This window comes from Strix uralensis, chromosome 1 (assembly GCF_047716275.1).
Source record: "Strix uralensis isolate ZFMK-TIS-50842 chromosome 1, bStrUra1, whole genome shotgun sequence".
Classification (NCBI taxonomy): Eukaryota; Metazoa; Chordata; class Aves; order Strigiformes; family Strigidae; genus Strix; species Strix uralensis.
Window position 1 is genome coordinate 92,233,300 of NC_133972.1, and position 25,566 is coordinate 92,258,865.

A 25,566-nucleotide genomic window follows, 5' to 3' on the forward strand; every position below is an offset into this window, starting at 1 on the left:
GCTCCACAACAGAGAATTTTCAGATGCTGAAAGGCTAAGAGGGTGTGCCTCAAAGAGAAAACTGTTTGCCAATTATTAATTGGAAAGTTATTCTACACTTAAATTGTAACTATAAAAGATACTAGAGTTTAGTGAAAAGACCCATGAGAAAGTCCACAAAAGCATGCATGAAGCTTCAGGCAGAAACAGGATTAACAAAAGGTGGATGGTATGTATGTTATATGTGATACCAGTCTTTAAAGAGTTTGAGGGATCTAGGCAACTAAAAATTTTAATGTTAATTAGTAAATATTATAATAAAGCATATAATTAGTGGACACCTGGAGACATATGATCTATTGGGGAGAGGCAGCATAGGTTCTGTAAAATAAAGCTCTGCCCTAGAAATTTGCTGAAGTTCTTTGACAGACCTGTGAATGAGAGCAATCTGGTTCACCTGGATTTCCAAAAGGCTTTTGGCAAAATTAATCACCTAAGGCTTTTAAGGAAGCAATGTAGCCACATGAGAAGGGAAGTCCTGATGTAGAGAAATAATTAGCTAGAAGATAGGGAACAGACAATAAGAGCAAATGGTCCATTCTCAACAAAGGAAGGAGATCATCACTGAAGTTCTGCAGGGGCTCTGTGCTCTTCAGCCTATTCAATAGTGAACTGGAAAAATAACAAGCAGTAAGCTCAAAGTTTCCTGAATAACACAATGTCATCACTAAAGTGAGGACAAGGGCAGACTAAAGAACTGAATGACTTTAGGAAACCGAATAGTTGTCCAATAAAATGGTAGAATGAATTCCAAGTAGATAAAGTAAGGCAGGTGAGGTGGTTGGGGGGGAAGCCTAATCCCAGATTCAGCTGTACAACAAACTGAGGGACTAAGGGACAAAATTGAGAAGTTTTAATAGTTCCGGGAAAATACCATCTTGGTGTCTTGCACCAGTTAGAAAGGGGGAAAAAAAAAAAAAAAAAGGGAAATCAGATATTAGAAATTATTACAAAAGGCATAAAGCAAACCACAGAGCATTGTTATGAATCTCTTTAAATCCATGACCTGCTCCCACTTTGAACGCAGGGATGATGCAACTAGAACTGCACAAGAAGGTTATCTTGGAACTGGAAATGGTTCAGAGAAGGGGAACAAGGATAACCAAAGTCACAGAACTGCTACCATATGAAGAATGGCTAAGACACGTTTCTTCAGCCTCAAAGCAGGCACAAGCTAGGAAGTGCCATGGGGATGACTGGAGAGAGAGTCAGTAATCATGCACTAACTATGGGTCATTAGTAGGACGAGTGAAGTGATTCTTCCCCTGCTTCTACCATTTGTGAGACCACATATGGAACACTTTTTCCAGTTTTGGGCAACCCAATACAAGACACACGCTGACATACTGGAACCAGTCCAGAGGGCCCCTGGAAGGTCAGTGGTGTACAGCACATGGTGTAGGACAGGCTGAGAGAGCTGGCTTCACTCACTCTGGAGGACAGAGGGTTAATGAGAATCTACTTGCTAAGTACCTAACGTGTGGTTATAGAGCAGATGGGGCCAGAGTCCTCCCCTACCAGGTGCTGACCAAACAAATTAGACAAAACAGGCAAAACAAGACATTTTTAATAGATAATAATAAAATATTCTTCACAATGAATGTGGTCAAACATTGGAAAACGTTGCCCAGAGCATGCTGTAGAATCTCCAGTCCTCAGAGATGTTCAGAATTACTCTGGACATGACAAGGAGCAACATGACATAGCCAGCTGCCAAGGCACTTTGAGTGAGTGTGTATGTGGGGAGAAAGGTCAGATCAAATGTCTTCCAGATGTTCCTTCCAGACTAACTTATTCTGTGATCCTGTGATGAAGTAAATGGAAAACAAGGGTTTTTTTCAAAAAAACAGAAGGAAAATCATACCATTTTGAGCTGGAATCCTCAACTGAATTCAGCAATGTTATTCTATGCTGACATCAGAATTTTCAAATACATTTCAGAACCATTAGAATGCTTTGGTAATTGTAAGCTCCTTTGATACAACCATTTAGAAAGCTTTCTCCTCAGTTTTCATCCATCACTTACATTGTAGTCCCTGACACCAGAACCGCAGTCCCTAACCTAATTCTGTGCATTATAGCTCACACATCCAACTGTGCACTGGGTGCTAGTCCTAGTTTTTCCCAGCACAAACTCACAAACTGCACACAAACCTTTTACACCCTAACAGGCAAAGCATCAAAATACAGAAAGATCAAAGCCAGACAACATATTTACTACTACTTTCCTGAAAAAGACATCTAAACTTTCAGTGGCTGGGAATGAATCATCTGTCTCTTCTCTCACACTGATATTTACACCAGAGTGCTCTCAGTAAGCTCATTCATATAAACCCAGCCTAGTAACTATCAACCGTGAAAAAAAGGAGAGCTGGCATCCATCAATACTTGAAGCGGTTTTTTTCCGTTAGCTAAATTACAAAACCTATTCTGGAAGAACTTTTCACTAATTTCCATTCGTATCCTTCATGCTATAGGTCAGGAAAGCAGAGGCCAGTAATCTAGAATGGATACAAGTTTAATCAAAATCTTTGAGTTCCCGTATCTGTAGCCAGCCTACCCTGCCCAATGAAACCCCACCTCATCCGCCCCTCCCAGATTCCATGCCCCTTCTTATGAGGAGAGGGGGCATTCTGGAACTCCTGTGACTGAAAGGAGTACAGCATCGAGTATAAATTATGGGGATGTGGGCATACAATCATCCTCAAATGTTGGAAAAAAAAGTGGAATATTGGTAAGGGAGGATTGCCTAAAACCTGCTGTGGTTTTAATCTTTAGGACCATAGGATTATACTGCCATTATCCTACTGCTGGTTAAACCCAAATTTAAACATTTTAACCCTAGTGTGCTTTCTGGGATTAACTATCCCATGGTCACTTTAAAAGTGCATAACGAACACTTGACTTCTTTCCAGGCTTACCTAGGAACTGTTTGGAGTTAGCTAGACTTAGATGCTAGATAGGACAGCCCGTGTTACTGAAATAACTGAATGCTAGCAAGGGAAAGCAATATGCCACTGGCTAAGTTGGGGATGGTTCTGGCAAGTTATGAACAGCGCTCACTAGAACAGCAGCTTGGCACAGGTAACACAGGATCCTACAATGACCTGACAAACAGAAAAGTATTAAGTATAGGAGAAATTCCTCCATTTGTGCTCCTCTCCTTACCTCTTTTTCCTTGTGAGAAGACCCGATTTTTACTCCTATGGACTGATAAAATTTCCTCTCCTCCCACTCCCAAAACCAGGGAATCAGCATCTGCAGGCAACCACTGCACACACCCTAGAGAGGCGTCAGATGCTCAACCAACACCAGGAGGAGCACTCAGCAACCACGAGCAGCTGCTTGCAGAGATAGGAGACAGCTGGCTGCTTTCCAGATCGGGAGGACACCCTGTTTTGACCAAGTCTTTTTAGGGCAAAGTTTTATCCATCAGCACAAAACTGAAGCCAAACAACTAAGTGTTTCTCCAGCCTTGCTGCAACTACTGGCCAGAGCTTTCTTTCCCATCCCTATGTTTGGAGTTACTACGGAAGCCTGTCTCTTTACTTCTGGTCTCTCAGACCTTCATAGACAAGACTTGATCAATCACTTTTTAGCTGGGTTTATTATTCAGGTGGACCTGCCTGGCTCCAGGTTCTTAGAGGTAAGAGCATAGTAGTATAACAAACTAGCATAAAACTAAAATGTCCTTTAGAAAAATGTTAATACCTTATGTCAAATAATGTTCTGTATGTTTCCTCTCCAGTAGAATTCATGTACTACACAGAGCACATGGAAACAGAGACCTAACGTAACTCCTTCCCAAGGTCATCTGGTCAAAACACACAGCACATTTGCAACCCACAGTCACTGTTGCAATTTAATTAATTTTGTGATTTTAGTCTTCTTTTACCTCAGAGAACAAAAGGCATGGGGACCTTGAAGTCAGTATGGCTCCTTTTACCATAAAAAAAAAAAAAAGAAAAATCAAGCTAACAGGGTACACAATTAAGCTAGAAACAGATGTTAATTCCTAATCCAAAATTATTCTATTTTTGTTACTTTGCTCTTGCAATAAAAGTTATTTAATTTTATCCAGCTTACAATGTGTGACACGTTGATTCCAATTTTTGACTGTTCCTGTTCAGCAACAGATGCTCGAGTGATGTTTCTGACCAAGCACGCTCTCCGGAATTCAGCTCCCCAATAACCACGTTAGCTATTCTGCACATCATTGCCTCAAAGATAGTGTCCATCTTCCATCTCGAGCCTGAGGCTGGCCAGATATTTAGGAGTGCAGATGACAGGACAACATGGTATAGATTTTCAAGTATGTTTCCTGGATACTTAAGATGCAGATGGAAACCATCAAACTCCTGTAGCCTCCTTCATGGTCTCAGAAGTTCCCAGCACTGTGACAAAAATTTACTTTAATTTTTGGGGATTTTGGAGACCGTTGCTTGGCTGGGGGAGATCCACGAGAAGGAGACGGAGAAGGAGTCTCGGTGGGAGAAACCTTCTGGAAAGTTTCATCCCCCACCCTTTCTCGCACCAGGAAGGCACTAACTTGCTCTCCAGCCTTGCCCAGCAGGGAACCAACACCTGAAACACTTTCACCTAGTCCCTTCTGCAACCCGGGCGCACACCTACAGCCCCTCCACTCACCGGGAGACACGGCAGCGCGGGGCACCCTCTCCCCGTGGCGGGTCACCCCACCGCCCGCCATGTCAGGGGCAGGGGCGGCCGGCACGCGCCGCCGCGGGAGGGGCGCCACGCCCGCTGCGGGCGCACTGGCGGGCAGCTGGCACGCGGCCGAGCACGTCTCCCGCCGCGCGCGCGCGCGCACCCCCCGCCCTCCTCCACCCACGAGGCACCGCCCCCAGCACCTGCCAGGCGCACGCGCAGCCCCTCGTGTCACCTGTCTGGAGGGCGGTTGTCGTGTCCTCGTCCCCCCCCCCCCCCGCCCCCCTGACTGGTGCGCGGCTCGCGGTGACGTCACCGGCGCTGGTGGGTGGGGGGGTGCGGCGGGTAACGGCGGCGCTCCAGGCCCCGCCCCTGGCGCTGCCCCGCCGGGCCGCGCCCCTGCCCCTGCCCCGCCTCCCGCCCGCCCGGCCCGGCCCAGCCCCGCGGCAGCCCGGCGGCCGCCACCGAGCCATGGCGAGCGCGGCGCCCCCGCGGCCCCGCGAGCCGGAGCCGGCGGCGGGCGGGGAGCGGGAGCGGGAGCGGCCGGAGGCCCTCGAAGAGCGGGACGCGGCGGCGGCCAGGGATGCGGAGCCGACGGAGGTGTCGGGCGGGGCCGGGGCGGCGGCGCTGCTGGGGGAGACGGGGCTGGCGGTGGGCTGCTGCATCGCGGCGGCGCTGAGTTGGGAGCGGCCCCTCCACAGCCTGGGCGGCTTCGTCGGCGCCAACCTGCTCTTCTGGTGAGCGAGCCTGGCCGGGGTGGGGGCCAGGGCCGGGGCCGCCCCTCCCGGGGAGAGGACAGCCCCTGCCCGGCCCGCTACCGCCCGACGCCTCGCTCGTCCCCCGGGGGGAGCGTCTGCCCTGCGCCCCCCTTCCCCGACCCGTCCCCGGCCGCCCTTTGCGGGGAGCTGACCCGCTCCCCCCGCGCCTGCACAGGGAAGGTCTTGCTTTTCTCGGCACCTGCGCCATCTCTTCCCCTGCCCCCGGCGGCCGCTCCGGGGCGGGGTGCGGCCCCGACGCGGTGTGCACCTGCTCTATGGGGTTCTGTCACCCTCTCGGTCTGCTTTCTGCCCCCCGCGCCCCCCCCATCGCTTTCAGTGGCGAGCAGCCCCAGATCGCGGCTGCCCTGGGCGGCTGCGGCACGCCCCGCGGAGAAGTTGCGTTTCTTGCAGCAGAGATGAGCGGTGGGCCTGCGTTTCTGTGCGGAGTTTTGAAACCTCGTGAAATCAGGCCTCGAGACGGTAGTTAGCGCAGCGCTGCTGCCGGGGTGCGTTACCTCAGAGTTCATTTTGGGTGTGCGTGATTTTCCAAATTGGTGGCCTAGTTAGTGGAGGCTTTGTGGAGTGGGGACAGTGGGAGAGTTACTGCAGTGCACCAGTTCTCTTTTTTGACTAAGCTTTTTTAGTTGGATGCAGTTTTGTTGAACAAACCCCTGAAATTAACATACGGATGTGTTTGTTGTTGTGTTTGTAACAACTCTTCTGTTCATTTCTGTAGGAAAAAGCTTATCTTTCTGTGTGAAACTTCTTCAGGACTTTCCCCTGATCTTAGGTTTTGTCAGTGCCTATGTTTTTCATTTTCTGATCTAAAGTGTTACTGTATGCCTGCTTGGTCACGTAGAATGATTTATGAAATCAAGCTCTGTGTAATAATACTGTTGAGACTCTAAGACTGAATTATTCATCCTTTCCTGTGGCTAGAAACAGGACTAGAAGGCTAGTAAACCTTTCCCCTAAGAGAAGAGGCGAATAAGCAAAGAGGTGGATTAATTGCAAACTCCACTTAGTTCTCTATAACCCTAGCAGTGTGATGTTTAAATATGAGATCGAGGTCACGGAAAGAGAACTTTCTGAAGCTTTGCTTTGCACAAGAAAATCTCCCTGCACAAATATTTTGAAAATAATTTTATCTTTAATCCCAGGAGCAATATGTGTGATGTCTGATTTAGGTTGACTTTTCTTACCCGTCTTGCTCTTAGGTACATATGATAAATCCTTTCATTAAGAAAGGGACGTGGTTTTGCTCTTGTTTGCTGCATCTTCAGAGATCATCTGCTCTTTCAGCAATTTGGAAGAGTCATAATGCTTTCTGTTTCTTTGAAACATATCTCTGATAAAATTTTCGGGGACAATGTCTAACAATACATTTCTGTGTCTCAAGGAATAGTAGCTGCTGGGCAGCCTGTTTGCTGTTCTTTTGTCCAACTTTGATGATAAGCAAGGTATATATTGCATGCGTTATGTAATGCCTATAGGAAATCTCCTTTGGGGATCTTACTGGCAACTTGTTACATGACCAGTATTTGAAGTTACTTTGTCAAAATTTAGTTCCCTCTACTTTCTTACTGTCAAGATGAATCAGAGTGGCAAAAATCAGGTCAAGGATTACTTTTATTTTGGTGGTATTGTACCCCCCAGGAAGGTCGCTATCCTAGTGCCAGGGAGATTTGAGAGGTGGAGACAAACTGGGGAATATGTAGGAGCAGGTATGATGGCCAGTAAACTTCTATGGTTTGAGGCTGAAGAACATCAGGAAAGATCTTGTTAGCAAACCTGTGAAATCTGACTCTTTGAAAATGAAACAGTTGTTTAAATCTAGTTTCACATTTCCCTGCTTTGGTGTTGGCATCATGCTTGCAGCACAGTGTGTTTGCTCCTTCTCCTTTTCTCATTTGAGATCCAGCTGGTCAGCCTGGTTTGTGATGACTCAGCCAGTCGCTGCTGCTTCAGGACTGGGAACAGGAGTTCACCCCTGCTGCCTGTGAAGTCTCTACTGACAGGGCTTTGTGCTGGCCAGAGCCTAGGTTGAAGAAACATTTCCCAGTTACTACTTCATGTGCCTTGCCTTTCTTCGTTGCATGCCTGCAAGTATCCCTATCCCCATGCAGAGGTAGTTTCACTCCCAGTGTGTAGGGCCTCTAATCTCAGTATTTCTTAAAGTTGAGAAGTGTGTATTGCTAAATGTGAGACTTCTCTCACAGTATCAGCAATATTGTTGGTGGAAAAGGGAAGAAGGGGAGGTGAAGTTTAGTTTTCTAAATGTTGGAAAAGAAGTGATAGTTCCTCCTCCCATCCCTTTAATTTTGGTAGGACTGGGTTTTCCCTCACAGTTTAGTTCTTGTATGTATGCCATTCAAAACACTTCATGTGTAAACTTGCAGTAGGAGCTGCTGATGGTCAACTATTTCTCTGATGTCACAAAATCCTCTGGGTTTTGTTTTTGGTTTTTTTTTTTTTTTTTTTTTTTTATATTTGATTGTAACCTCTTTCCTATTAAAAATCTTCTAACCATGGTACTGTATATAAACGCATCTTCAATGTTTGCCACTGAAATAATGTTCTTGTAGGTACAGAAGAATTTTACTAGTTTAATTTCATTCTGTTTTCCTTCATTTTTTGAATATTCCTAACAAATCATCATGGACTCTTTAACAAAGCTTAAAGCATCTACTTCTTGATCGTGACTTCAGGACCTTCTTACACTAGGCCGTGCTGTACCATTTTTCAGTTTCCTTGGATTTCTAACATAAAGGCTGCACTAAAGTTCAGACCCTGCAGAAGGTGACGCAATATGCTTTACTTTTAATATTTTGAATAAATGTATCAAATATTAATTATAATACAATTTTGATTTTATATACACTGACATATTTAGTGAACTAACATTCCATGAAATTTTCTCAAAAATGAATGAAACAAGGCTGTCAGTTAAAGTAAAAAATCTGGGTATTGAAAAAGCATTTGTCACTTATCACTTCCATTATTTATTGACCATGAACAGCTTTAAGCCCCCCACCCCAGTGACCCCAGTTGAAAATCTTTAAAATGAACAAGGATTAAATATATATTATTTAGCACCTAATCATCTGAAATGTGATAGAGATTCTACTTTTCTGCTGTAGATAGTTTACAAACTGAAGTCAAAATACCACATAAGGAAAATAAGATTTTTTTTTTTGCCTGTTTTACACACATAGTACTGCAAAAGTAAGTGATTTGCCGAAGAGCAGAGAAACTCTGTGCTGATGCCAGAAGTTTAGTCCAGGTATTGTAAGTGTTAGGCTGCTGACTGATAACTTTCAATCTTGGGTTTAATCTTAGACAAATATTAACAGTCAATTCTAGATTTTAAGCTAGTATTCTAGCCTAATGATTACTTTATGTGTGTATATGGGATAGAAGGGAGGGTGGCAGCTTTTCATTTTTGTTCTCCCAATCTGTCATCTTAAATATTTCTATGAGGTCAGAGGCACAAATTTATTTTTTACTAATTCTCTGCTGTTACATGCCTTTTGTAGTCTGGAGATGTTTGTTTCAAACATATGTTTCATACATAACACATTAAAGTCTGCAAGGTCATCCTTAGATGCACCCATTGCATCTATTCACCAACTGTCCAAATGGCTGATTTCTGTAGGATTTCTTGGGGAGAGAGGCAGTAGAAAGACTAAGACGTAATAGATCTTTTCTCTGTTTCTGCCTCCTTGTGGAACAAATTTGTTGTGTTACCCTGTTTGCTGTTCTCATCGCTAGCCCAAATCCAAATTTTGCTTTGAGGATTTTTATATGCTTTCTGATATGCAAATTTGTATGTTACTGCAGGTCTGTTGTTAACAACATTGTATGACGTTATTGTACTGGATGAACCAATTAACTGACTGTGTAAAATACAAGTATCGTTCCTTAATTTAGACAGGTACGCTGGCCCAATTTACTATTAAAAATAGTGTCTTTTGTCACCATCCATACTCGGATTACTTTTTCTTTTTTTGTTTGGTCTAAGACCTAATGAATATTTTCATTGTATGAGAGAATTAATTAATCAAGAGAAGAAACAGTATTTCTTATATCTGACCTGGGTGTGTCCATTGCATCAGGTAAAGACTGCGGTGGGAAGTTTATTCCAGATATAAAATCTCATTGCTATTTAAATGTTAGTAACAAAAACACATTCAGAGTTTAGAAGAGGTTTGGTGTGTTTTGTTTGAAGTATCCAATTTGCTTTAAGATTTGTTATTGAAGAGCTTGGTTTAGTTTGGTTTGTTGGGGTTTTTTATAAGTATCCAATTCACTTTAATTTTTGTCATTAAAGTGTTTCTTACTTGAAATCTCTGCTTGGCAATGATAATGCTTGTGATGGAGAGATCTCAAAGTATTTTTTGTTCACTAATTTATTCTTTTGACGAAAGAAAATAGTACTGGGCTAAGCATTTCTTTCAGGTGTTCTCACACAAACTGAAAGTGCTGCCACTAGTATGTCTTGATGGATAGCTTGCCTATAAAGCAAGGTTTCCTCACATTTAGAGAGCAGCCTTCATACACAGTGTATACTTGCTTCTGGATTTTTATTCATTGTTACAAGAAAGAAACTGACCTATTAGACATGACGCAGCTACATTTGTATCGCTGTTCATAACTCCGTATATGCTTGTGGGGCTTTGTCCTTATGTTCCATTTCCAGTGTTTGAGAAAGGGGACTCTGCCTACTGTCAACATTGGCTGTGGGTACCACTGGAAATGTAGTCCTCAGGGAACTGCTCAGTCAAACAGGGCATCTCGGTGAACTTGGAAGTTTGAATGACTTGAACCTTAGGAAGTCCACTGCTTAGAAATACTAATTTCTTCTTGGTCTTGTCTGTATTAAGTGGTTGTCTTATGCTAGTGATGTTATTCCTAGAAGGCTGGCGTGGTGATTAGTGTTTTTCGGTACTGCCTGGGGGTTGTGAGGTTGGTGGTTGTTTTTCCCCAGCAGTGTGTGTGGTCCCTTCGTGAAAGGTGACTCAGTCCTTGTGCAAGGATTATGTGGCTTTTATCCCATCCAAACCACTCCTTGTTACCAGCATGCCACCAGATGTCATCAGTAAGAAATTCACAGAGACTCTGTGTAGATTATATTGGCTATCTAAATTCAGGTTTTAATTTGACTTAAACAGCTCTACATTTTTGATGAATCCAGTTATTGAAATTACAAGTTGCAATATGTAAGTGGTTTACTCATCCCTTTAATTCAGGTACACAGTAATTAAGCTGTTCAGAATCCTTTTTTTTCCTCACAGACATACGTTTTCCCAAAACTGCACTGAAATCTGGGAGCATACCAAGCAAAAATAATACAGAAAGAATTAATTCTGCCCAAATTTAAATCCATAAGAAGAAAATATTTGATTCAAAATACTTGCTCTCATTTAGAATATATGTGGGAAATTCATCAGTGGCAGTGGGCAGGAGGGAGATTACCAAACTAAATTAAGTGAGAATTGGAATAAAAGAAATCTGTGAAATCAAAACTTGAAATGAAAATGCATGAAAATTAAGTGAGTTGGAGTAAGAAGGGGTATTGACATTTTGAGGCCAGTTTGTAGTATGTTGGCCTTCAGATCACTGTTTTAATTTTGTAATATCTCCAGAGTTAGAAGAACACATCTATATGTTTCTGTGATAAAACATTTTTCTTCTTGTAGCAATCAGATGCTTAATGTGGTTTTGAATTTAGGAAATTTCAGTCTTCAGCTACTTTTGTTATAGGAAATCTTAGAGCTATTTTTTTAGTCATTTTGGGATTACTTTCCCAAAATCCAAAGTATCAGGATAACACACAAGTGAATAGTTTAATACAGATTGTAATCCTGCCTCAAACCCTAATAAGAGTTTCTATTTCTTATCCCTTAAATAAGAGTAGTAGAATAGGTTATATATCAATGTATTTCGTTAGTAACTATAATACATTCATTATCAGAAAAGAGAAGAAAAAAATCCTGGCATAGACAGTTTTGAAATCCACTGTGCATCCACGTGAATGGGTTTCTTACATGGTTGCTAGTTTGTTTCCTCTAGTCTGATAGTCTTAACTTAATTTGCTGCCTTTTACCAAGGTTTTGTAACTTACTGGTATTGTGATTATTTTGTTATACCCAGCTACAGTACAGTAAATTGCTGTTTGTTTTGCAAGCTTAGAAAAAGGTTTGTGGTTTGGTTGTTGTTTTTTTTCCTAGAAGGTGATATTCTAAAATACGCTTTCTCAAGTAAAGTTAAAATTCCGATGGTATCACAAGTTGTGGTATAATTTTAGGATCTACTTGTTTTCACTCAGGCAGTTTAAGGCTTATGTTCACTTTTCCTATACAAACTATTAAAACTTTTGAAGACTTTGGAGGTAGAAAACTGGAACAGAAAGTTAAATTAATTTAGTTAACAAAAAAATTAAAGCCATTATCTCAACAGTTTTTTAGTGACAGTTTGCATAGTTTTGGCTGAGAGATTGGTTTACAGGAATGAAAATTGACATTGTTTAAGAGCCAGACAGTGTTACATAAAAACCTGGACAGTTTACAGTATTTTTCAACCAGTAAGATGAGAACAGGATCAATCAGAAAAGAAATCAAAGGGGATAATTGAGGAACTAAGGGAAAGCGAGCATTACTGAACAATTTAGGACCAAATCCAGGATGAGGACTTTACAGCAGATGGAAATCCCACACAAAGGAAAATAGGTGAATTGCAGCGTGGCTTGGGCTTATTGTGTCATGCTAAAACTTAAAAATGTTGTGTCTAAAGCAGTTGTCTTAAGAGAAATGATAATTTCTTAGTGTATTGACTCAAAATAATGAGACCTTTCAAATAGTAAGTAGAATTTTGAGAACAATGGAAGTTTTAGGGGGATATGCTGTGCTCCATGGTAGATGTTACAGGACTAATGAGAGCATTAAAGAAAAGGAGATTTAGGGCAGCGTGGTAGAGGTGGATTGTTTAACATCAAACTGCTGCTACTGTATGAGAAAATGGGATTAAGAGTTCTTCTGTACTTTGCCAGAGTACAGGTTAATTAAGGTCATCTGGGCATGTTTCTGCAGAAACAAAGGAAGCCAGGTTTTTTGATGTGATGTGTTTATTTCTAAATAATTTTAACTTCCGTGGAAATATCATCCCCTGTTTTCACTGATGTAACGGTAGCATTTGATGTCATGGTAGACTCAGAGGGTATGTAGTTTAGGTCATTTAAACTTCCTCTGTCTCAATTTTTTTTATTTTATATGCCTATCTGAATGCAATAGGTTGCAGTAAATCTGATCTACAAGCCACAGATGTTGAAACGTGATTCTAACTGCTGCATTCCCCAAGAGGTTTCCTTGCAAACAGGGTGAGATAATTTTGCAATGCGACATTTTGTTACTGGATTGATCCTGTTTCCCAGACCACCGGTATACTTCCAAATTTACCAGTTTATAAGCAAATTTCTCTTTGGTGATTAAATGCAAAGCATTTAAAAGATTTTTCTAATATTTTTCCTTAGACAATTGTACTGTTTTCATTTTTCTTTAGACTTATTTATAAGTTTAAAATGTCATTTCTTGTAGTTGATGGAGAGAGAATATGCAATTTGAATTCCTGTCCTACGTGTTACTAACTTAAGTTAGAATTGCCCAGCAGTCTTTGCCTTTTGCCCCGCAACCTGTGCACAGACCTCCGAGAAAACTTCCACTTCTGCGGTGGCCATCAAAGTAAGAGTAGTTTTAAGTTTGTGGAAGTCTGTTTCTGATGACAAGAGATTTATTTATTATTCCAAAATCTTTATTCCTAATAAGTTCTAGAAGGTTTTCTAAAGAACAGCTGTCCAGTTTTGATTTGGTCTGTGCTTTCTGGCGAACAAATACAATCCTAATCTTTTGAATAAAACCTGACAAATAACCTTCCTGAATAAAAAGTTGGTGACTAAATTGTCTTTGTCTAAACAAAGAAAGAATTAAAGAAAATTCTGCAAGTTTTAGAATAATAAACATGCCTCTTCTGTTTGTTTATTTTTATGTACTTAATGGTAGAAATTTTAGTCTTCTGGGCAATATCCAATGGAAAACTCATTGCTAGTTGGCACATAAGTCACAAATAAACTGCTTTCCCGTTCTTCATTCTGTTCTGGTTGAAATATTTTATTAAAAAATCTAAGTTCTTAGATGGCATTCTTACTTAGAAAAAAACTTTTCAGTCAAAAAGATGTTTCTTCCTAATTTATGTCTATACAGAGCTTACACTTTTCACCATTAAATCAAAAGTAATTTTGAACATTTTTTTAATGTACAAGAAGCATTCTATTACAGTATTTCACATGTTTTCAGCTAAACAAATATACAGCTATTTGAGTTCAAGCTGCCAGGCACCCAAAGTGGTGGTGTGCATTTTAAATCTGCATTAACATAAAATGTAGAGTAAATGTTTTTGAAATTATTCAACAATTTATGCTTTTTGTAGGGGTGAGGAGGTTTTTTAGACAAAATTTATAAAGTCTTTGTTCATTCTAAAATTTTTGACCGCACATATGCAAATGTATTTTGTTACATGTAATATGTTTCCCTTTCTGCAACAGGGAATCTGCTGAACCACAGTTTTTGTCTATCTTTCAGACATGCAGATTTACAGTTAAATACTATATAATAAGATTCTACCAAATTCTATTCTATAAATAGGTTCTACCAAAAAAGCATCCATAACTTGTTCTGCCTTAAGTGAGTATCTACACTTTTTGTGCAGGGATGGGGAAAGGTTTTTTGCACTGTAATTCTTGAATAATTGTCTAAATACTTTGGCTCGGACCAAGATGTACTAAAGGAACAACAGGAAAAATACTGGATTATTGAGTTTTGGATTTCAAATGTGTTGAATACTTGAGCATTTAGATTTTAATATTTATAGATACCGCATTTTGATACTTACAGAAGCTTAATATGAAAATCATTTAAATCTAAGAGCAATTCATGTAGAAGTTGTAAATTCTCATGTTTAATAGATGAAAAAAGCAGGTTTTGCAAACCTGCTTTGGGACGTTCAATTAGGAGAGTCAAATGTTAAATTACCTTTAAATTAAATATAGTTGAATTTAATATATATTATTGCTTATTGATTCACAAGAGGGCAAAAAAAAATGATTGAGCCAGTGATCAGTAAGAGCACAAGCTTTCTGATACTGCCTTTGCGGTGTATTTCATCAGTGTTCTTCAGGAAGTGCATTTCATGGTGTATTTAGAAGAAAACTAACCCTCATCCCCTTCCTAAGACCTCTTGCTTGAAGTAGGAATCCGAATTTGTTGCAATCAGACTGCTGATCACTCCAGCAGTAAGCGTGGAAGAATTGTCTGCATTCAGCTCCAAGCAGGAAACAGCTGTGACCACATCTTTTCCTTCTCTACATGCCATCACTGTAGGAGTCTGTCTGAAACAGTGTTGGGCAGTGCCCTGTGAGAGCAGGAGTCAACATACCTTTAAAATTGGCAGATAAAAATCCAAAATATCTATTGATGGCAGTTGAGCATTCTCAAAATGCACTAGAAATATTTGATCTGTACAGGTGAGAGCCGTTCTCTATGTGTTTTGTGTCATAGCCCATGCTTGTTTACCCGTGTCTTACAGAAGACCGGTTCTATGGAAAACTATAGCTGGAAGGTGTTAGTGGATTTTCACCTTACCGTTTAACAAGCAAACAAGTATATACCAACCTGTGCCGTTTAGAACTCCACAAAAATACTCTGAAGAGTTTGGGTTCTCGTTTTAAGATGTAAATAAGTGTTTGTTGAGCACTGCACCGAAGTCTGCAAATCACTCATGCAGCCAATAAATGTGTTGTAGTAGCTGACAGGGAAGCAAAGCTCCATGTTCACATCTGTGTTATTCACAGCTGTCGTGTATTTATGTGATTATCTCTAATTCATCTAAGGATAGATGGTTATTAAAAGTGTACCTATTAAAGCTTTCCAGAAATAACTAGCTCTGGCTGCTGATAATTCTTGATGAAATATTTTCTTACGGGTTGTGTTTACAAAGTAAAAATCATTCATAATTCTAGATGTGTTGTAAAAAAATGCCTTCACAGCTGAAATGAGGCTTGTATCATCAAATTGATTTATTTAACTTTTAAAGCAATTTAGCAGGTCCATGCCTCCCCTGTATCTCAAGTGCAATTAAAAATGGCTTTTGTCATGCTCTATAGAGTTCAGTATGTGTGCAGACTGCAATATTGTATGACAGTGTTTACCTCTGAAATTTCTTAGCTGGCTTGTGCCACTTGAATGACTCTGTAGGATCAAGTTTGTGGAGCTGAATGTCCCAGGAGCTCTGCACTGGGAGGTAGCTACTTCTTGATATAACGGACCCAGTGGATGAGTTGTTGTGTAAGTTAACATGTCTTGCCAGTATTGACCATATGGCCATCCCATACTATAAAGAGTTGGAGAAAAGACAAGAAGGACAAGGTACCTTAGGCTACTTTTCTATTTTTAGATGATTTGATATTAGATAATATCACCTCCAGGAGCAAGTAAAGGAGCTCTCTAACCAGATTAGGCCTAATCATTAGTTCTAATGTGTTGCTCTTCTACTATGTACAGTCTTGCTTTTGCCATTGGGATCAGCTGCATTTGTTGTCTCATCTTTTTCTTTTCATCTGACCTTCATGGCTATGGGAAGCTTGTCAAAAGGATAATCTTGTTTTATTTTTAGTCAGAGCACGGTTCTTGAACTTAAATGTAATGTTTTAGCAAAATACGGAAGTTGCCACAATACTGAAAAGGTTACCTTTGAATTAAGCAACTTCTGAATAGGCGGTAGAGATTAATGGCAATGCAGATTTATTTGTGTGACACCAAAAATAAAGAAGCATTACTTACTAAGAAAAGTTGCATTATGGAATTTGAGAAAATGATTTTGTACTATGTAATTATCTGCAGGTAAAAAGATATGAAGGTGACTGAAATGCTGAAGAACAGGTAGGGTAGCTCCCAGTGGAGTTTCAGAATGATGTACTCTTTTTCAGTAAATCTCATTTGTAGGTAGTATTGTATATATGTATTATTTTAAAATTGTTATTGAAAGAGTTTACTGTTGAAGAATTTTGACTTTTAATTGCAGAAGTTGTCAAGTTTTGACTCCTAACTGTGCGGTTTAGAGTCGTTTCAGTCTGGCTGCAGTACAACCAGGCCAAGAAATAGAAACTGTTATGCCTTAAGTTCAACATCTTACAGAAAAGGGTTTGCCAGTCACTTTTAATGGACTAAAATAGTCATAGAATGAAAATATCGTCAGGTTCGTAGGGGCCTCAGTACATCTCTAGTCCAACCTCCAGCTCAGAAAAGGTATTTAATTCAGAACAGATTGCTCAGGGTTTTGTCTTGACAGCCTTCAAGGATAGAAATTCCACCACCTCTGTGGGCAACCACTGCTTAATTATCCTAACAGTCAGTAGGTGATTTCTCTCCTATTTCATTTTATAATCATGGTTTCTCAGTCTCAGTCTCTCAGTAGCAGTCTTGGCTCCATTGAGCTTGCATTCTTCCTATGTAGAAAATGTAGGTTGGAAGGACAACAGGAGGTCAGCTGGTGTGACCTGCTCAAATTAGGTCCAATTAGACCAAGTTGCTCAAGTTCTTACACAATCAAGTTTTTAGAGATCATACTGCATAGTAGTCTGCCATCTGCTTACTACCTCCAGTAGCAATTTCACTTGAGTGCTCTATAGGTTAACCAGAGGACATCTTTCACTGGTGAGACCACTGTTGCCATCAGCCCAGGAGAGAGGCATTTCTTGCAGCCCCAAACCCAGATGTCTGTATCCTAACTCTGGAGCTGTGTCTGAGTGAAGGCCTCTTGTGTGCTGGGGATACCTATTTCAGCCAGTGCTGGGGACCGAGTCCTGTGGCACCTCATGACCATTTTTGTGCAGTCCCGCACTGTCTACAGCAGAGTTTCTTGCCCCCTTGTCATGCATTTATTATATAAAATGCATAATTCTTTATATTGTTCTAACCTTTGCTTTCTGGAAAAAAAAAAAAAAAAAAAACCCAAAACCAGAAACACCATATCTCTCAAAATACTGCGGAATTTCATGGGGGGATAAATCTTGTTTATGCTTCTAGTAATGGTTTTTACTTCCACATTACTTGTGGAAGAAAATAAACATTTTGAACTTCAGTCTGTTTTGTTTATTGCTTAAAAAGAGAGCATGAAAGTTTGTTGAGTAAGTATAGCTATTGATTCTCCTACTAAAAAGAAATATTTTTGTGTAGTATATGATGATGTCATTCTGGAGCCTTTCAGTTTTGTCAGATGCGTGTGTGTTAGAAATATTTAAGTAAACTCTATTCTTTTTCTTAAAAAAGAAGCAAGGGGGAAAAAAACCCCTAACTCCTAATAATAAACAAAAGTTAACTACTGAAACTTTTTGTTAGTCTGGTTGCTATGCATCATGTTGATAATTCCTATAAGAATTTTGAATCCCAACACTGTTAGCATAATAAGTGGTTTTCAGATCCCAGCATGTTGGACTAACCTTTTGATAAGCTTATGACAGACGTATGCCAAAAGAAGTACAAGGAGATCTTACCAGCTTTTGACCAGTAAGGTCTTCAAGGGCATCGATCTCTCTGACATACAGCTCTCAAACAGTTTTTCTAATCCATATTGCTGGAGCACCCGAGGGCTGACACACACTGGCTGTGAATGAATTCATAAGAGATTGTCTTTCTTGCAAACAGCAGAGTCTAAATAAATGGCACTGAAGCAGGGGAGGAAGGAGTAAGACAGCTAATAATGTTAAGGCACGGGAAGTACTGTCAGAACAATTCAAAGCTCTCCAAATAAGAGAAGAGCCCTTGTTTGGCAACTGCATTAACTGCTTCAACTAGATTACAGTTTTTTCCCAAAAAGCTGTGGAGCAGAAGGTCTGCAGTCTCAAGAAGGTAGAATGACATGACTTGGAAGCATCTTTCAGAGAGAATGCTACCTTGTTAATCCTTGTTTGCTAATCCTCCTCTGCATTAGTGCAGTTGTTTTTAACAGCAGGTGACAGCTATGATTGCAGTGAAACTAGGAGTATGGTTTAGTTGTGAGCATAAAGTAGGTCAAACATGTTCTGTATGTTCTTTGAAAGATAGACTAAACCTTCTTAGTAAACATCTGGTCTTAACTTTAAGAACTGGTAAATTGTGTGTGTATGCATGCACACGTGTGCATGCACACATACGTAAATGTCTTTCTTTGAAACCATTGAGGACTGGCCAATGGTAATCACTAAGTTTTGGCATACTGTTTGATTCTATGAAATATTAATGCTCAAGCACCATGAAGAACCTATAGAGTAGCCATGGTATTAAGCCCACATAACTTAAAGGTCTGCATTTGTTACAAACTTCTGATGCCTAGAAGTTGTATGAAAAATTCTTCATTTGCTTTTTCTATACAGTGTCACATCTCTTCCACCACCCCTAATTCTCAATAAGTTAAATAAGTAGGCTAAACAAAGTCTTCAGTGCAGTTGAACTTAACCCTTAAACAGAATCAAGGATTTTTAATGCTGAGGATTATTACAAAGAATAGTGGGACAACATGGTGCAAAGCTGTTAGGAGTTTTGATTTGGGCAGCTTTGAAAGAGTTTACTGTGTAATGATTTTTCTCTACACATTTTTATTGGTTTTCTTGAGCTAGCTGAAATTATACAGATTCTGATTGCATAATTATTTTTTTTTTAGATAGAATGGTCTTACAATTCAAACTGCACAAATGTAGAAACCCTTCATATTCAGAAAAAAACTTTCAGAGTGAGCTTATCTGTTCATATTGGAAATCATGTCCTGGTCAGCTTCAGGGTGATGGGGCATTGTGAGTTTGTGTTAAATGTGAAAATCAGTGGCATGGACATTTTCTTTGGTGCAGTCCTGTTTTTTGAGGATTGCAAGGAATACTGGAGCAGTTCTCCAAAACTGCAGTGTGTCCTGAGCTTATTAGAAACATCTGGAAGTCAATTTTCTTTTTAAAACTCCAAGTGTGCTCAAAGGGTGTCTCTTGGCTTCCTCCAGTGGCCATCTTCGCTACTCCTTTTCACTTCCCTTCCCCCTCTTTTTTGCAGAAAAACTCTGCAACAGCAACTAGTTGGGTGGCCAGTTGCCCTGGTTTCAAATCCAAGAAGTTTCTTGGAAACCTCTCAGCTTTGTATGATTTTGTTTCTGTTGGCATTCTCATTTGATCCACTGCCATGAACAGTGGCTTCTTACTGGTTTTGGCTATCCTGAACTTTTTAAAGTTAATTGGTTTTGCTTTTACCTTGAAAAAGATACTAATGTGCTCATTATCTGTATTCAGATCTCAGTACTTGAAATAAGCCGTTAAAATACTTCAGCTTTTTTAAAAAATACAATTTAGTTTAAATTCTTTTATATTTCACATCCTTTTTTTGTGAGTTATTTATCAGTAAAACAGATAGAAGAACTAATCTCCAAACACACCTAGATAGCAGTCAGCAGTGTATGAGATTATAAATCATACATTCTGAGTCTAGGTCTGTTTGACTTGACCAGGCATGTTCTAAAAATTTATGTAATGAAAAACAAGATTCGCAAAAGTTCATTATGAAGACAAGTTTGAGTATTATGCCATGAATGATACAGTTTTACTTTATCTTTGCATTTCAAAGAATCTTATCTTTGCATTTGAAAGTATGATTTGTATAAATATCTTGTGTGAAAAATCTTGTGTTTTTATTTGTATAAAAATCCTGTGCTCTCAATGTTTCTTTCCTGTGAAAAGGTTGTGGGGAGAAACTAAATTCAATTAATGTAATATCAGTCTATTTTTTTTCCTCTTTATTTTCAGTACTCATAACAGCTGTGAGTTTACATATGCTTCCAGTGAGTTTAAAAGTATTCAACATTTGTTTATTTCTTGACATTCTAGGTTTGTTGCGCTGACCCCTTGGAGAGTGTATCATCTGACTTCTCTCATAATACTTGGAGTGTTAATTCTTCAGATAATAAAGGATTTGGTGTTCTCGAGGTTAAAAGGTAAGGCAATATACTGATAGAGTTCCTTGCTTAAACACCTGCAATTCAGAGCATGTGAATTCATTACTAAATCCACTTCAATACTACGATTATTGTAAAAGTAGTAGCTAATTTCAGAGAGAAATAATGTATCTATGATGATCTATTACCATTTTCAATGAAGTTTTGCTATATTTTATAGAAAGGGCATTAGGAGATTTGTTTTAGCATGAGTTTAATTGGTATCAGTGAACAATTATTCTTGTTTCTTAACTGCTAGGTCTGAAAATGCATTATTTTCTAAAATATGAAGTTATCCTAAACATTCGTACTTCTGACATTACTCTAATCATTGTTGGAAAGTTTGAGATACCCAGTATAAATTGGTCAACTTTGTAAATAGATTGAGAAATGACCTATGTTAGCACAGTTGAAATACAAGTGAGCAGTATTTTTTTCTACTTTATGTAGTGTCTAGTTTCCACTGTGTACAAAGTCTTATGTGAATACAGCCAAGTTTGAAAGGGATTTTGAGTTTGTTGGCTGGGCTGGTGGGTTTTTTTTAATTCCTGTCCTGTACTTCATTACTGTCTTGAAAATTCTTTGGCAAAATGTTCGCTATCAGTCTGTAATTTTCATTGTAAGGAAGATTTTTTTTTTTTTCCAAGTGTCTTATTTTGCCTTTCGTTTGATGTTGAATCCCCGTGCAGTGTGTTTGAAAAAGTCACCTGAACGTAGTACAAAAGCAGGAAATAGGTATCAGAGAAGCATGGTATTCCTCTTTGATGTACTACCATGTCATTTCTGACGGGCAAAGCCCTGCTAAGTTACAACAGTTATTCACAACCTTTTCTGAAGCATGGTTTATTGTCATTGCCTTCTCTGGAGTCTTCATTACCATTCTGTTTCCTTCCTGAGCATTACAAGCTCAGAGGATGACTTTTGTAAAGCTTAGAAAAATTGTTTTTTAAAGCTCTGTATTGTATAAATCACCATTAATATTGAATATGTCGCTAGTTGGAAGGTGGTGTTTTACGTAAATTCTCTCTTAGCTGTAATTACTAAATATTTTTGTATTGACAAAATCCAAGATGTACCAATATTCACCAAGCCTAGAAAGTAAGAATACTATCCCATCTTCATTTGTGTTTCACGCCTGTTTCTATGTGATTATTTAACCATTCATCAAAGAGACAGGGCTAGGAAGACCTGCATTCCCCAGCTTACAGAATTATTATTTTGTTATAGATAACTTTTTTATTTTACTATTGCCTTTGATGGCTTTGTACACAGAGGTCAAGAACAATTAGGTTCTTGAAGTAATACTGTAGAAATCTTGTGGTAGTGACTTGAAATCAATGAAGTGCCACTCCAAAAAGCAGTAAAAATTCTTCCTAGTGTAACACTTCTGTGTAGCTGCTTCACACTTCCCGCCAGCCACTAGATGGCAAGACTATTACAGATTCATAAGGAATGTAGGAAGTGGTTGTCAGTTTGTAGATGTAAAGTGTAAGTTATGTTGGTTATCTTCCATGTGAAAATGTAGCAATATGATACTGGTTTTTTCCATTTACATTTTTAACCAGTATGTTTACAGAAAACATACAGAAAACAGTTCAAGAACTGTTACTCTTAAGTTAATGTACTCCTTCTGTTTTGACTGTTACAGACACTGCCTTAATCATTTTGTCCCAAATTAAGAAGGAAAGGAGGGTAATTGTGGGTGACTCTGTTCTGAGGTGTACAGAGGGGCCCGTATGTCGACCAGACCCACACCATAGAGAGGCCTGCTGCCTCCCTGGGGCTCGGGTTAGAGACATTAAAAGGAGGGTTACTGCTCTGGTGCAGCCCTCTGATTACTACCCTTTGTTGGTTATCCAGGCAGGTAACGATGAGGTGGTAGAGAGAAGTCTTAAGTCACTCAAAAAGGACTTCAAGGCACTGGGGTGGCTAATTGAAGGCTTGGGAGCTCAGATTGTGTTTTCATCAATCCCTCAAGTGGAAGGGAAAACCACTGAAAGAGGGTGGAAAACATACCTGATTAACACGTGGCCCAGTGACCGGTGCCACCGGCGGAATTTTGGGTTCTTTGATCATGGCGAAGTTTATAACGCACCTGGTCTGCTGGCGACAAATGAGACAGGTGGCATGCAGCTGTCCCAGAGGGGGAAAAGGATTCTGGGGCAGGAGTTAGCAGGGCTTATTGACAGGGCTTTAAACTAGATATGGTGGGGGGGGGGGGGGGGGTGATAACTGGGCCTGTTAGGAATAAGCTCAAGGGAAGCATGCCAAAACTTGAAGGATGGTGGACTGGTGAGGGCTCTCCCTCTGCCACTTCATTTGAGAGAAGGGAAAGATGTTTAGGAACCGTGGAAGCACCTGAGAAGGGTCTGGTAGGGAATGGGGCCCACACTCACAAAAAGGTGTTGGATTCATCAGCTCATCTCAAGTGCATCTATACCAATGCATGCAGTATGAGCAACAAACAGGGGAGCTTGAAGCCATAATGCAGCATGAGAGCTATGACATAGTAGCTATAACAGAAACATGGTGGGATGCCTCACATGACTGGAGTGCTGCAATCCATGGCTACAAGCTCTTCAGGAGGGATAGACAGGGAAGGAGAGGTGGTGGAGTGGCCCTGTATGTAAGAGAATGCTATGAGAGCTCAGAAATCAAGTATAGTGATAACGGGGTTGAGAGTGTTTGGATTAGGTTAAGGGCCAATAAAGCAGATCTTGCTGTGGGAGTCTGCTATAGACCTCCCAACCAAAGCAGTGAGGTGGATGAAGCTTTCTATAAAGAGTTGGGAGAAATCTAGCAGTCACTTGCCGTTGTTCTTGTGGGGGACTTTAACCTCCCAGGTATCTGCTGGGATCACAGCACAGCAGAGGGGGAACAATCCAGGAGGTTCCTGGAATGTATGGAGGATAACTTCCTCACACAGCTGGTGAGTGAGCCAACCAGGGAAGATGCCCTCCTGGACCTGCTTCTAGTGAACAGGGGAGAGCTTGTGGGAGAAGTAAAGGTTGGAGGCCGTCTAGAGTGCAGCGATCATGAGATGATTGAGTTCTCGATCCTTGGAGAAACAGAGGGGTTAGTAAAACTGCCACCTTAGACTTCCAGAGGGCAAACTTTGACCTGTTCAAAAGACTGATTAACAAAATCCCTTGGGAGGCTGCCTTGAAGGAAATGAGAGTCCAGGAAGGCTGGACATACTTCAAGAGCAAAGTCTTAAAGGCACAGGAGCAGGCTGTTACCGTATGCCGAAAAACAAGCAGGAGGGGAAGGAGACCAGCCTGGCTAAACAGGGACCTTTGGCTGGATCTCAAGAACAAAAGGAGAATCTATTGCCTTTGGAAGAGGGGGCAGGTCTCTCATGAAGACTATAAAGATGTAGTGAAGCTATGGAGGGAGAACATTAGGAGAGCCAAAGTGCAGCTGGAGCTCAACTCGGCTACAGCTGTTAAGGATAATAAAAAATGTTTCTATAAATTCGTTAACAGCAAAAGGAGGATTAGGGAAAATCTCCCTCCTTTACTGGATGCAGAGGGAAACATGGTAACTAAGGATGAGGAAAAGACTGAGGTGCTCAACGCCTACTTTTCCTCAGTCTTTAGCAGTGGAACTGGCTGTTCCCTGGACACCCAGCCTCTTGAGCTGTGAGATGGGGAGGGGAAGCAGATTGAGGTCACCACAGTTGAAGAGGAGGTGGTCAGAGACCTGCTACACCACTTGGATGCACACAAGTCTGTGAGACCGGATGGGTTACACCCAAGGGTGCTGAAAGAGTTGGCAGATGTGCTCGCCAAGCTGCTTTCCATGATTTACCTGAAATCATGGCTAGCTGAGGAGGTCCCATTGGACTGGAGGGTGGCAAATGTGACACCCATCTACAAGAAAGGCAGAAGGGATGATCCAGGAAACTATAGACCTGTCAGTCTGACCTCAGTGCCAGGGAAGGTCATGGAGCAGGTCATCTCCAGTGCCATTAAAAGTCATATAATGGACAACCAGGGGATCAGGCCTAGTCAGCATGGGTTTATGAAGGGCAGGTCCTGCCTGACAAACCTGATCTCTTTCTATGACAAAATGACCTGACTATTGGACAAGGGAAAATCTGTCGATACTATCTACCTGGATTTTCAAAAAGCATTCGACACAGTTCCCCATAGGATTCTCATAGAAAAACTGGCTGCCCATGGCCTGGATGAGCGAACGGTCTGCTGGATCAAGCACTGGCTGGATGGACAGTCCCAGAGAGTGGTGGTCAATGGAGCTAAATCCAGTTGGCAGCCAGTCACAAGTGGTTTTCCTCAGGGCTCGGTGTTGGGACCATTTCTGTTCAACATCTTTATTGATGATCTTGATAAGGACATAGAGTGTATCATCAGTAACTTCACAGATGACACCGAGTTAAGCAGGAGTGTCGATCTGCATGAGGATAGGGAGGCTCTACAGAGGGACTTGGATAGGTTGGATTGGTGGGCCAACGTCAACGGGATGAGCTTCAACAAGGCCAAGTGCCAGATCCTGCACTTGGGCCACAACAACCCTATGCATCACTACAGGCTTGGGGAGGTGTGGCTGGAGAGCTGTCTGGAAGAAAAGGATCTGGGCGTTCTAACTGACAAGCAACTGAACATGAGCCAGCAGTGTGCCCAGGTGCCCAAGAAAGCCAACGGCATCCTGGCTTGTATTAGAAATAGTGTGACCAGCAGAAGTAGGGAGGTGGTAGTCCCCCTGTACTCTCCACTGGTGACGCCACACCTGGAGTATTGTGTCCAGTTTTGGGCACCTCGATACGAGAGAGATATCGAGGTGCTGGAGCGAGTGCAGAGGAGGGCAACGAAGCTGGTAAAGGGCCTGGAGAACAAATCCTATGAGGAGAGATTGAGGGAGCTGGGACTGTTCAGTTTGAGGAAGAGAAGGCTGAGGGGAGACCTCATCACTCTACCTGAAAGGACATTGTAGAGAGGTTGGTGCTGGTCTCTTCTCACAGGTGATTAGTGACAGAACAAGGGGGAACAGCTTTAAACTGCAACAGGGGAGGTTTAGACTGGACATTAGG

General features: G+C 41.0%; 1 protein-coding gene across 2 annotated transcripts in view; it reads left to right on the forward strand.

Annotated features, from left to right (window-relative positions):
* Nucleotides 1-5,168: 5,168 nt before the first annotated feature.
* The window catches only part of RETREG1 (reticulophagy regulator 1), a 72,159-nt gene continuing 51,761 nt past the window's right edge, over nucleotides 5,169-25,566 (forward strand). Inside the window, exons 1-2 of one of the 2 annotated variants that reach the window (XM_074873975.1) lie at nucleotides 5,169-5,441; nucleotides 20,410-20,516. In XM_074873975.1, the coding sequence (XP_074730076.1) occupies nucleotides 5,176-5,441; nucleotides 20,410-20,516 (373 nt within the window). In that variant the 5' untranslated portion in view covers nucleotides 5,169-5,175. The remainder of the gene's footprint in view (nucleotides 5,442-20,409; nucleotides 20,517-25,566) is intronic. The other variant, XM_074873976.1, reaches the window with a different exon arrangement.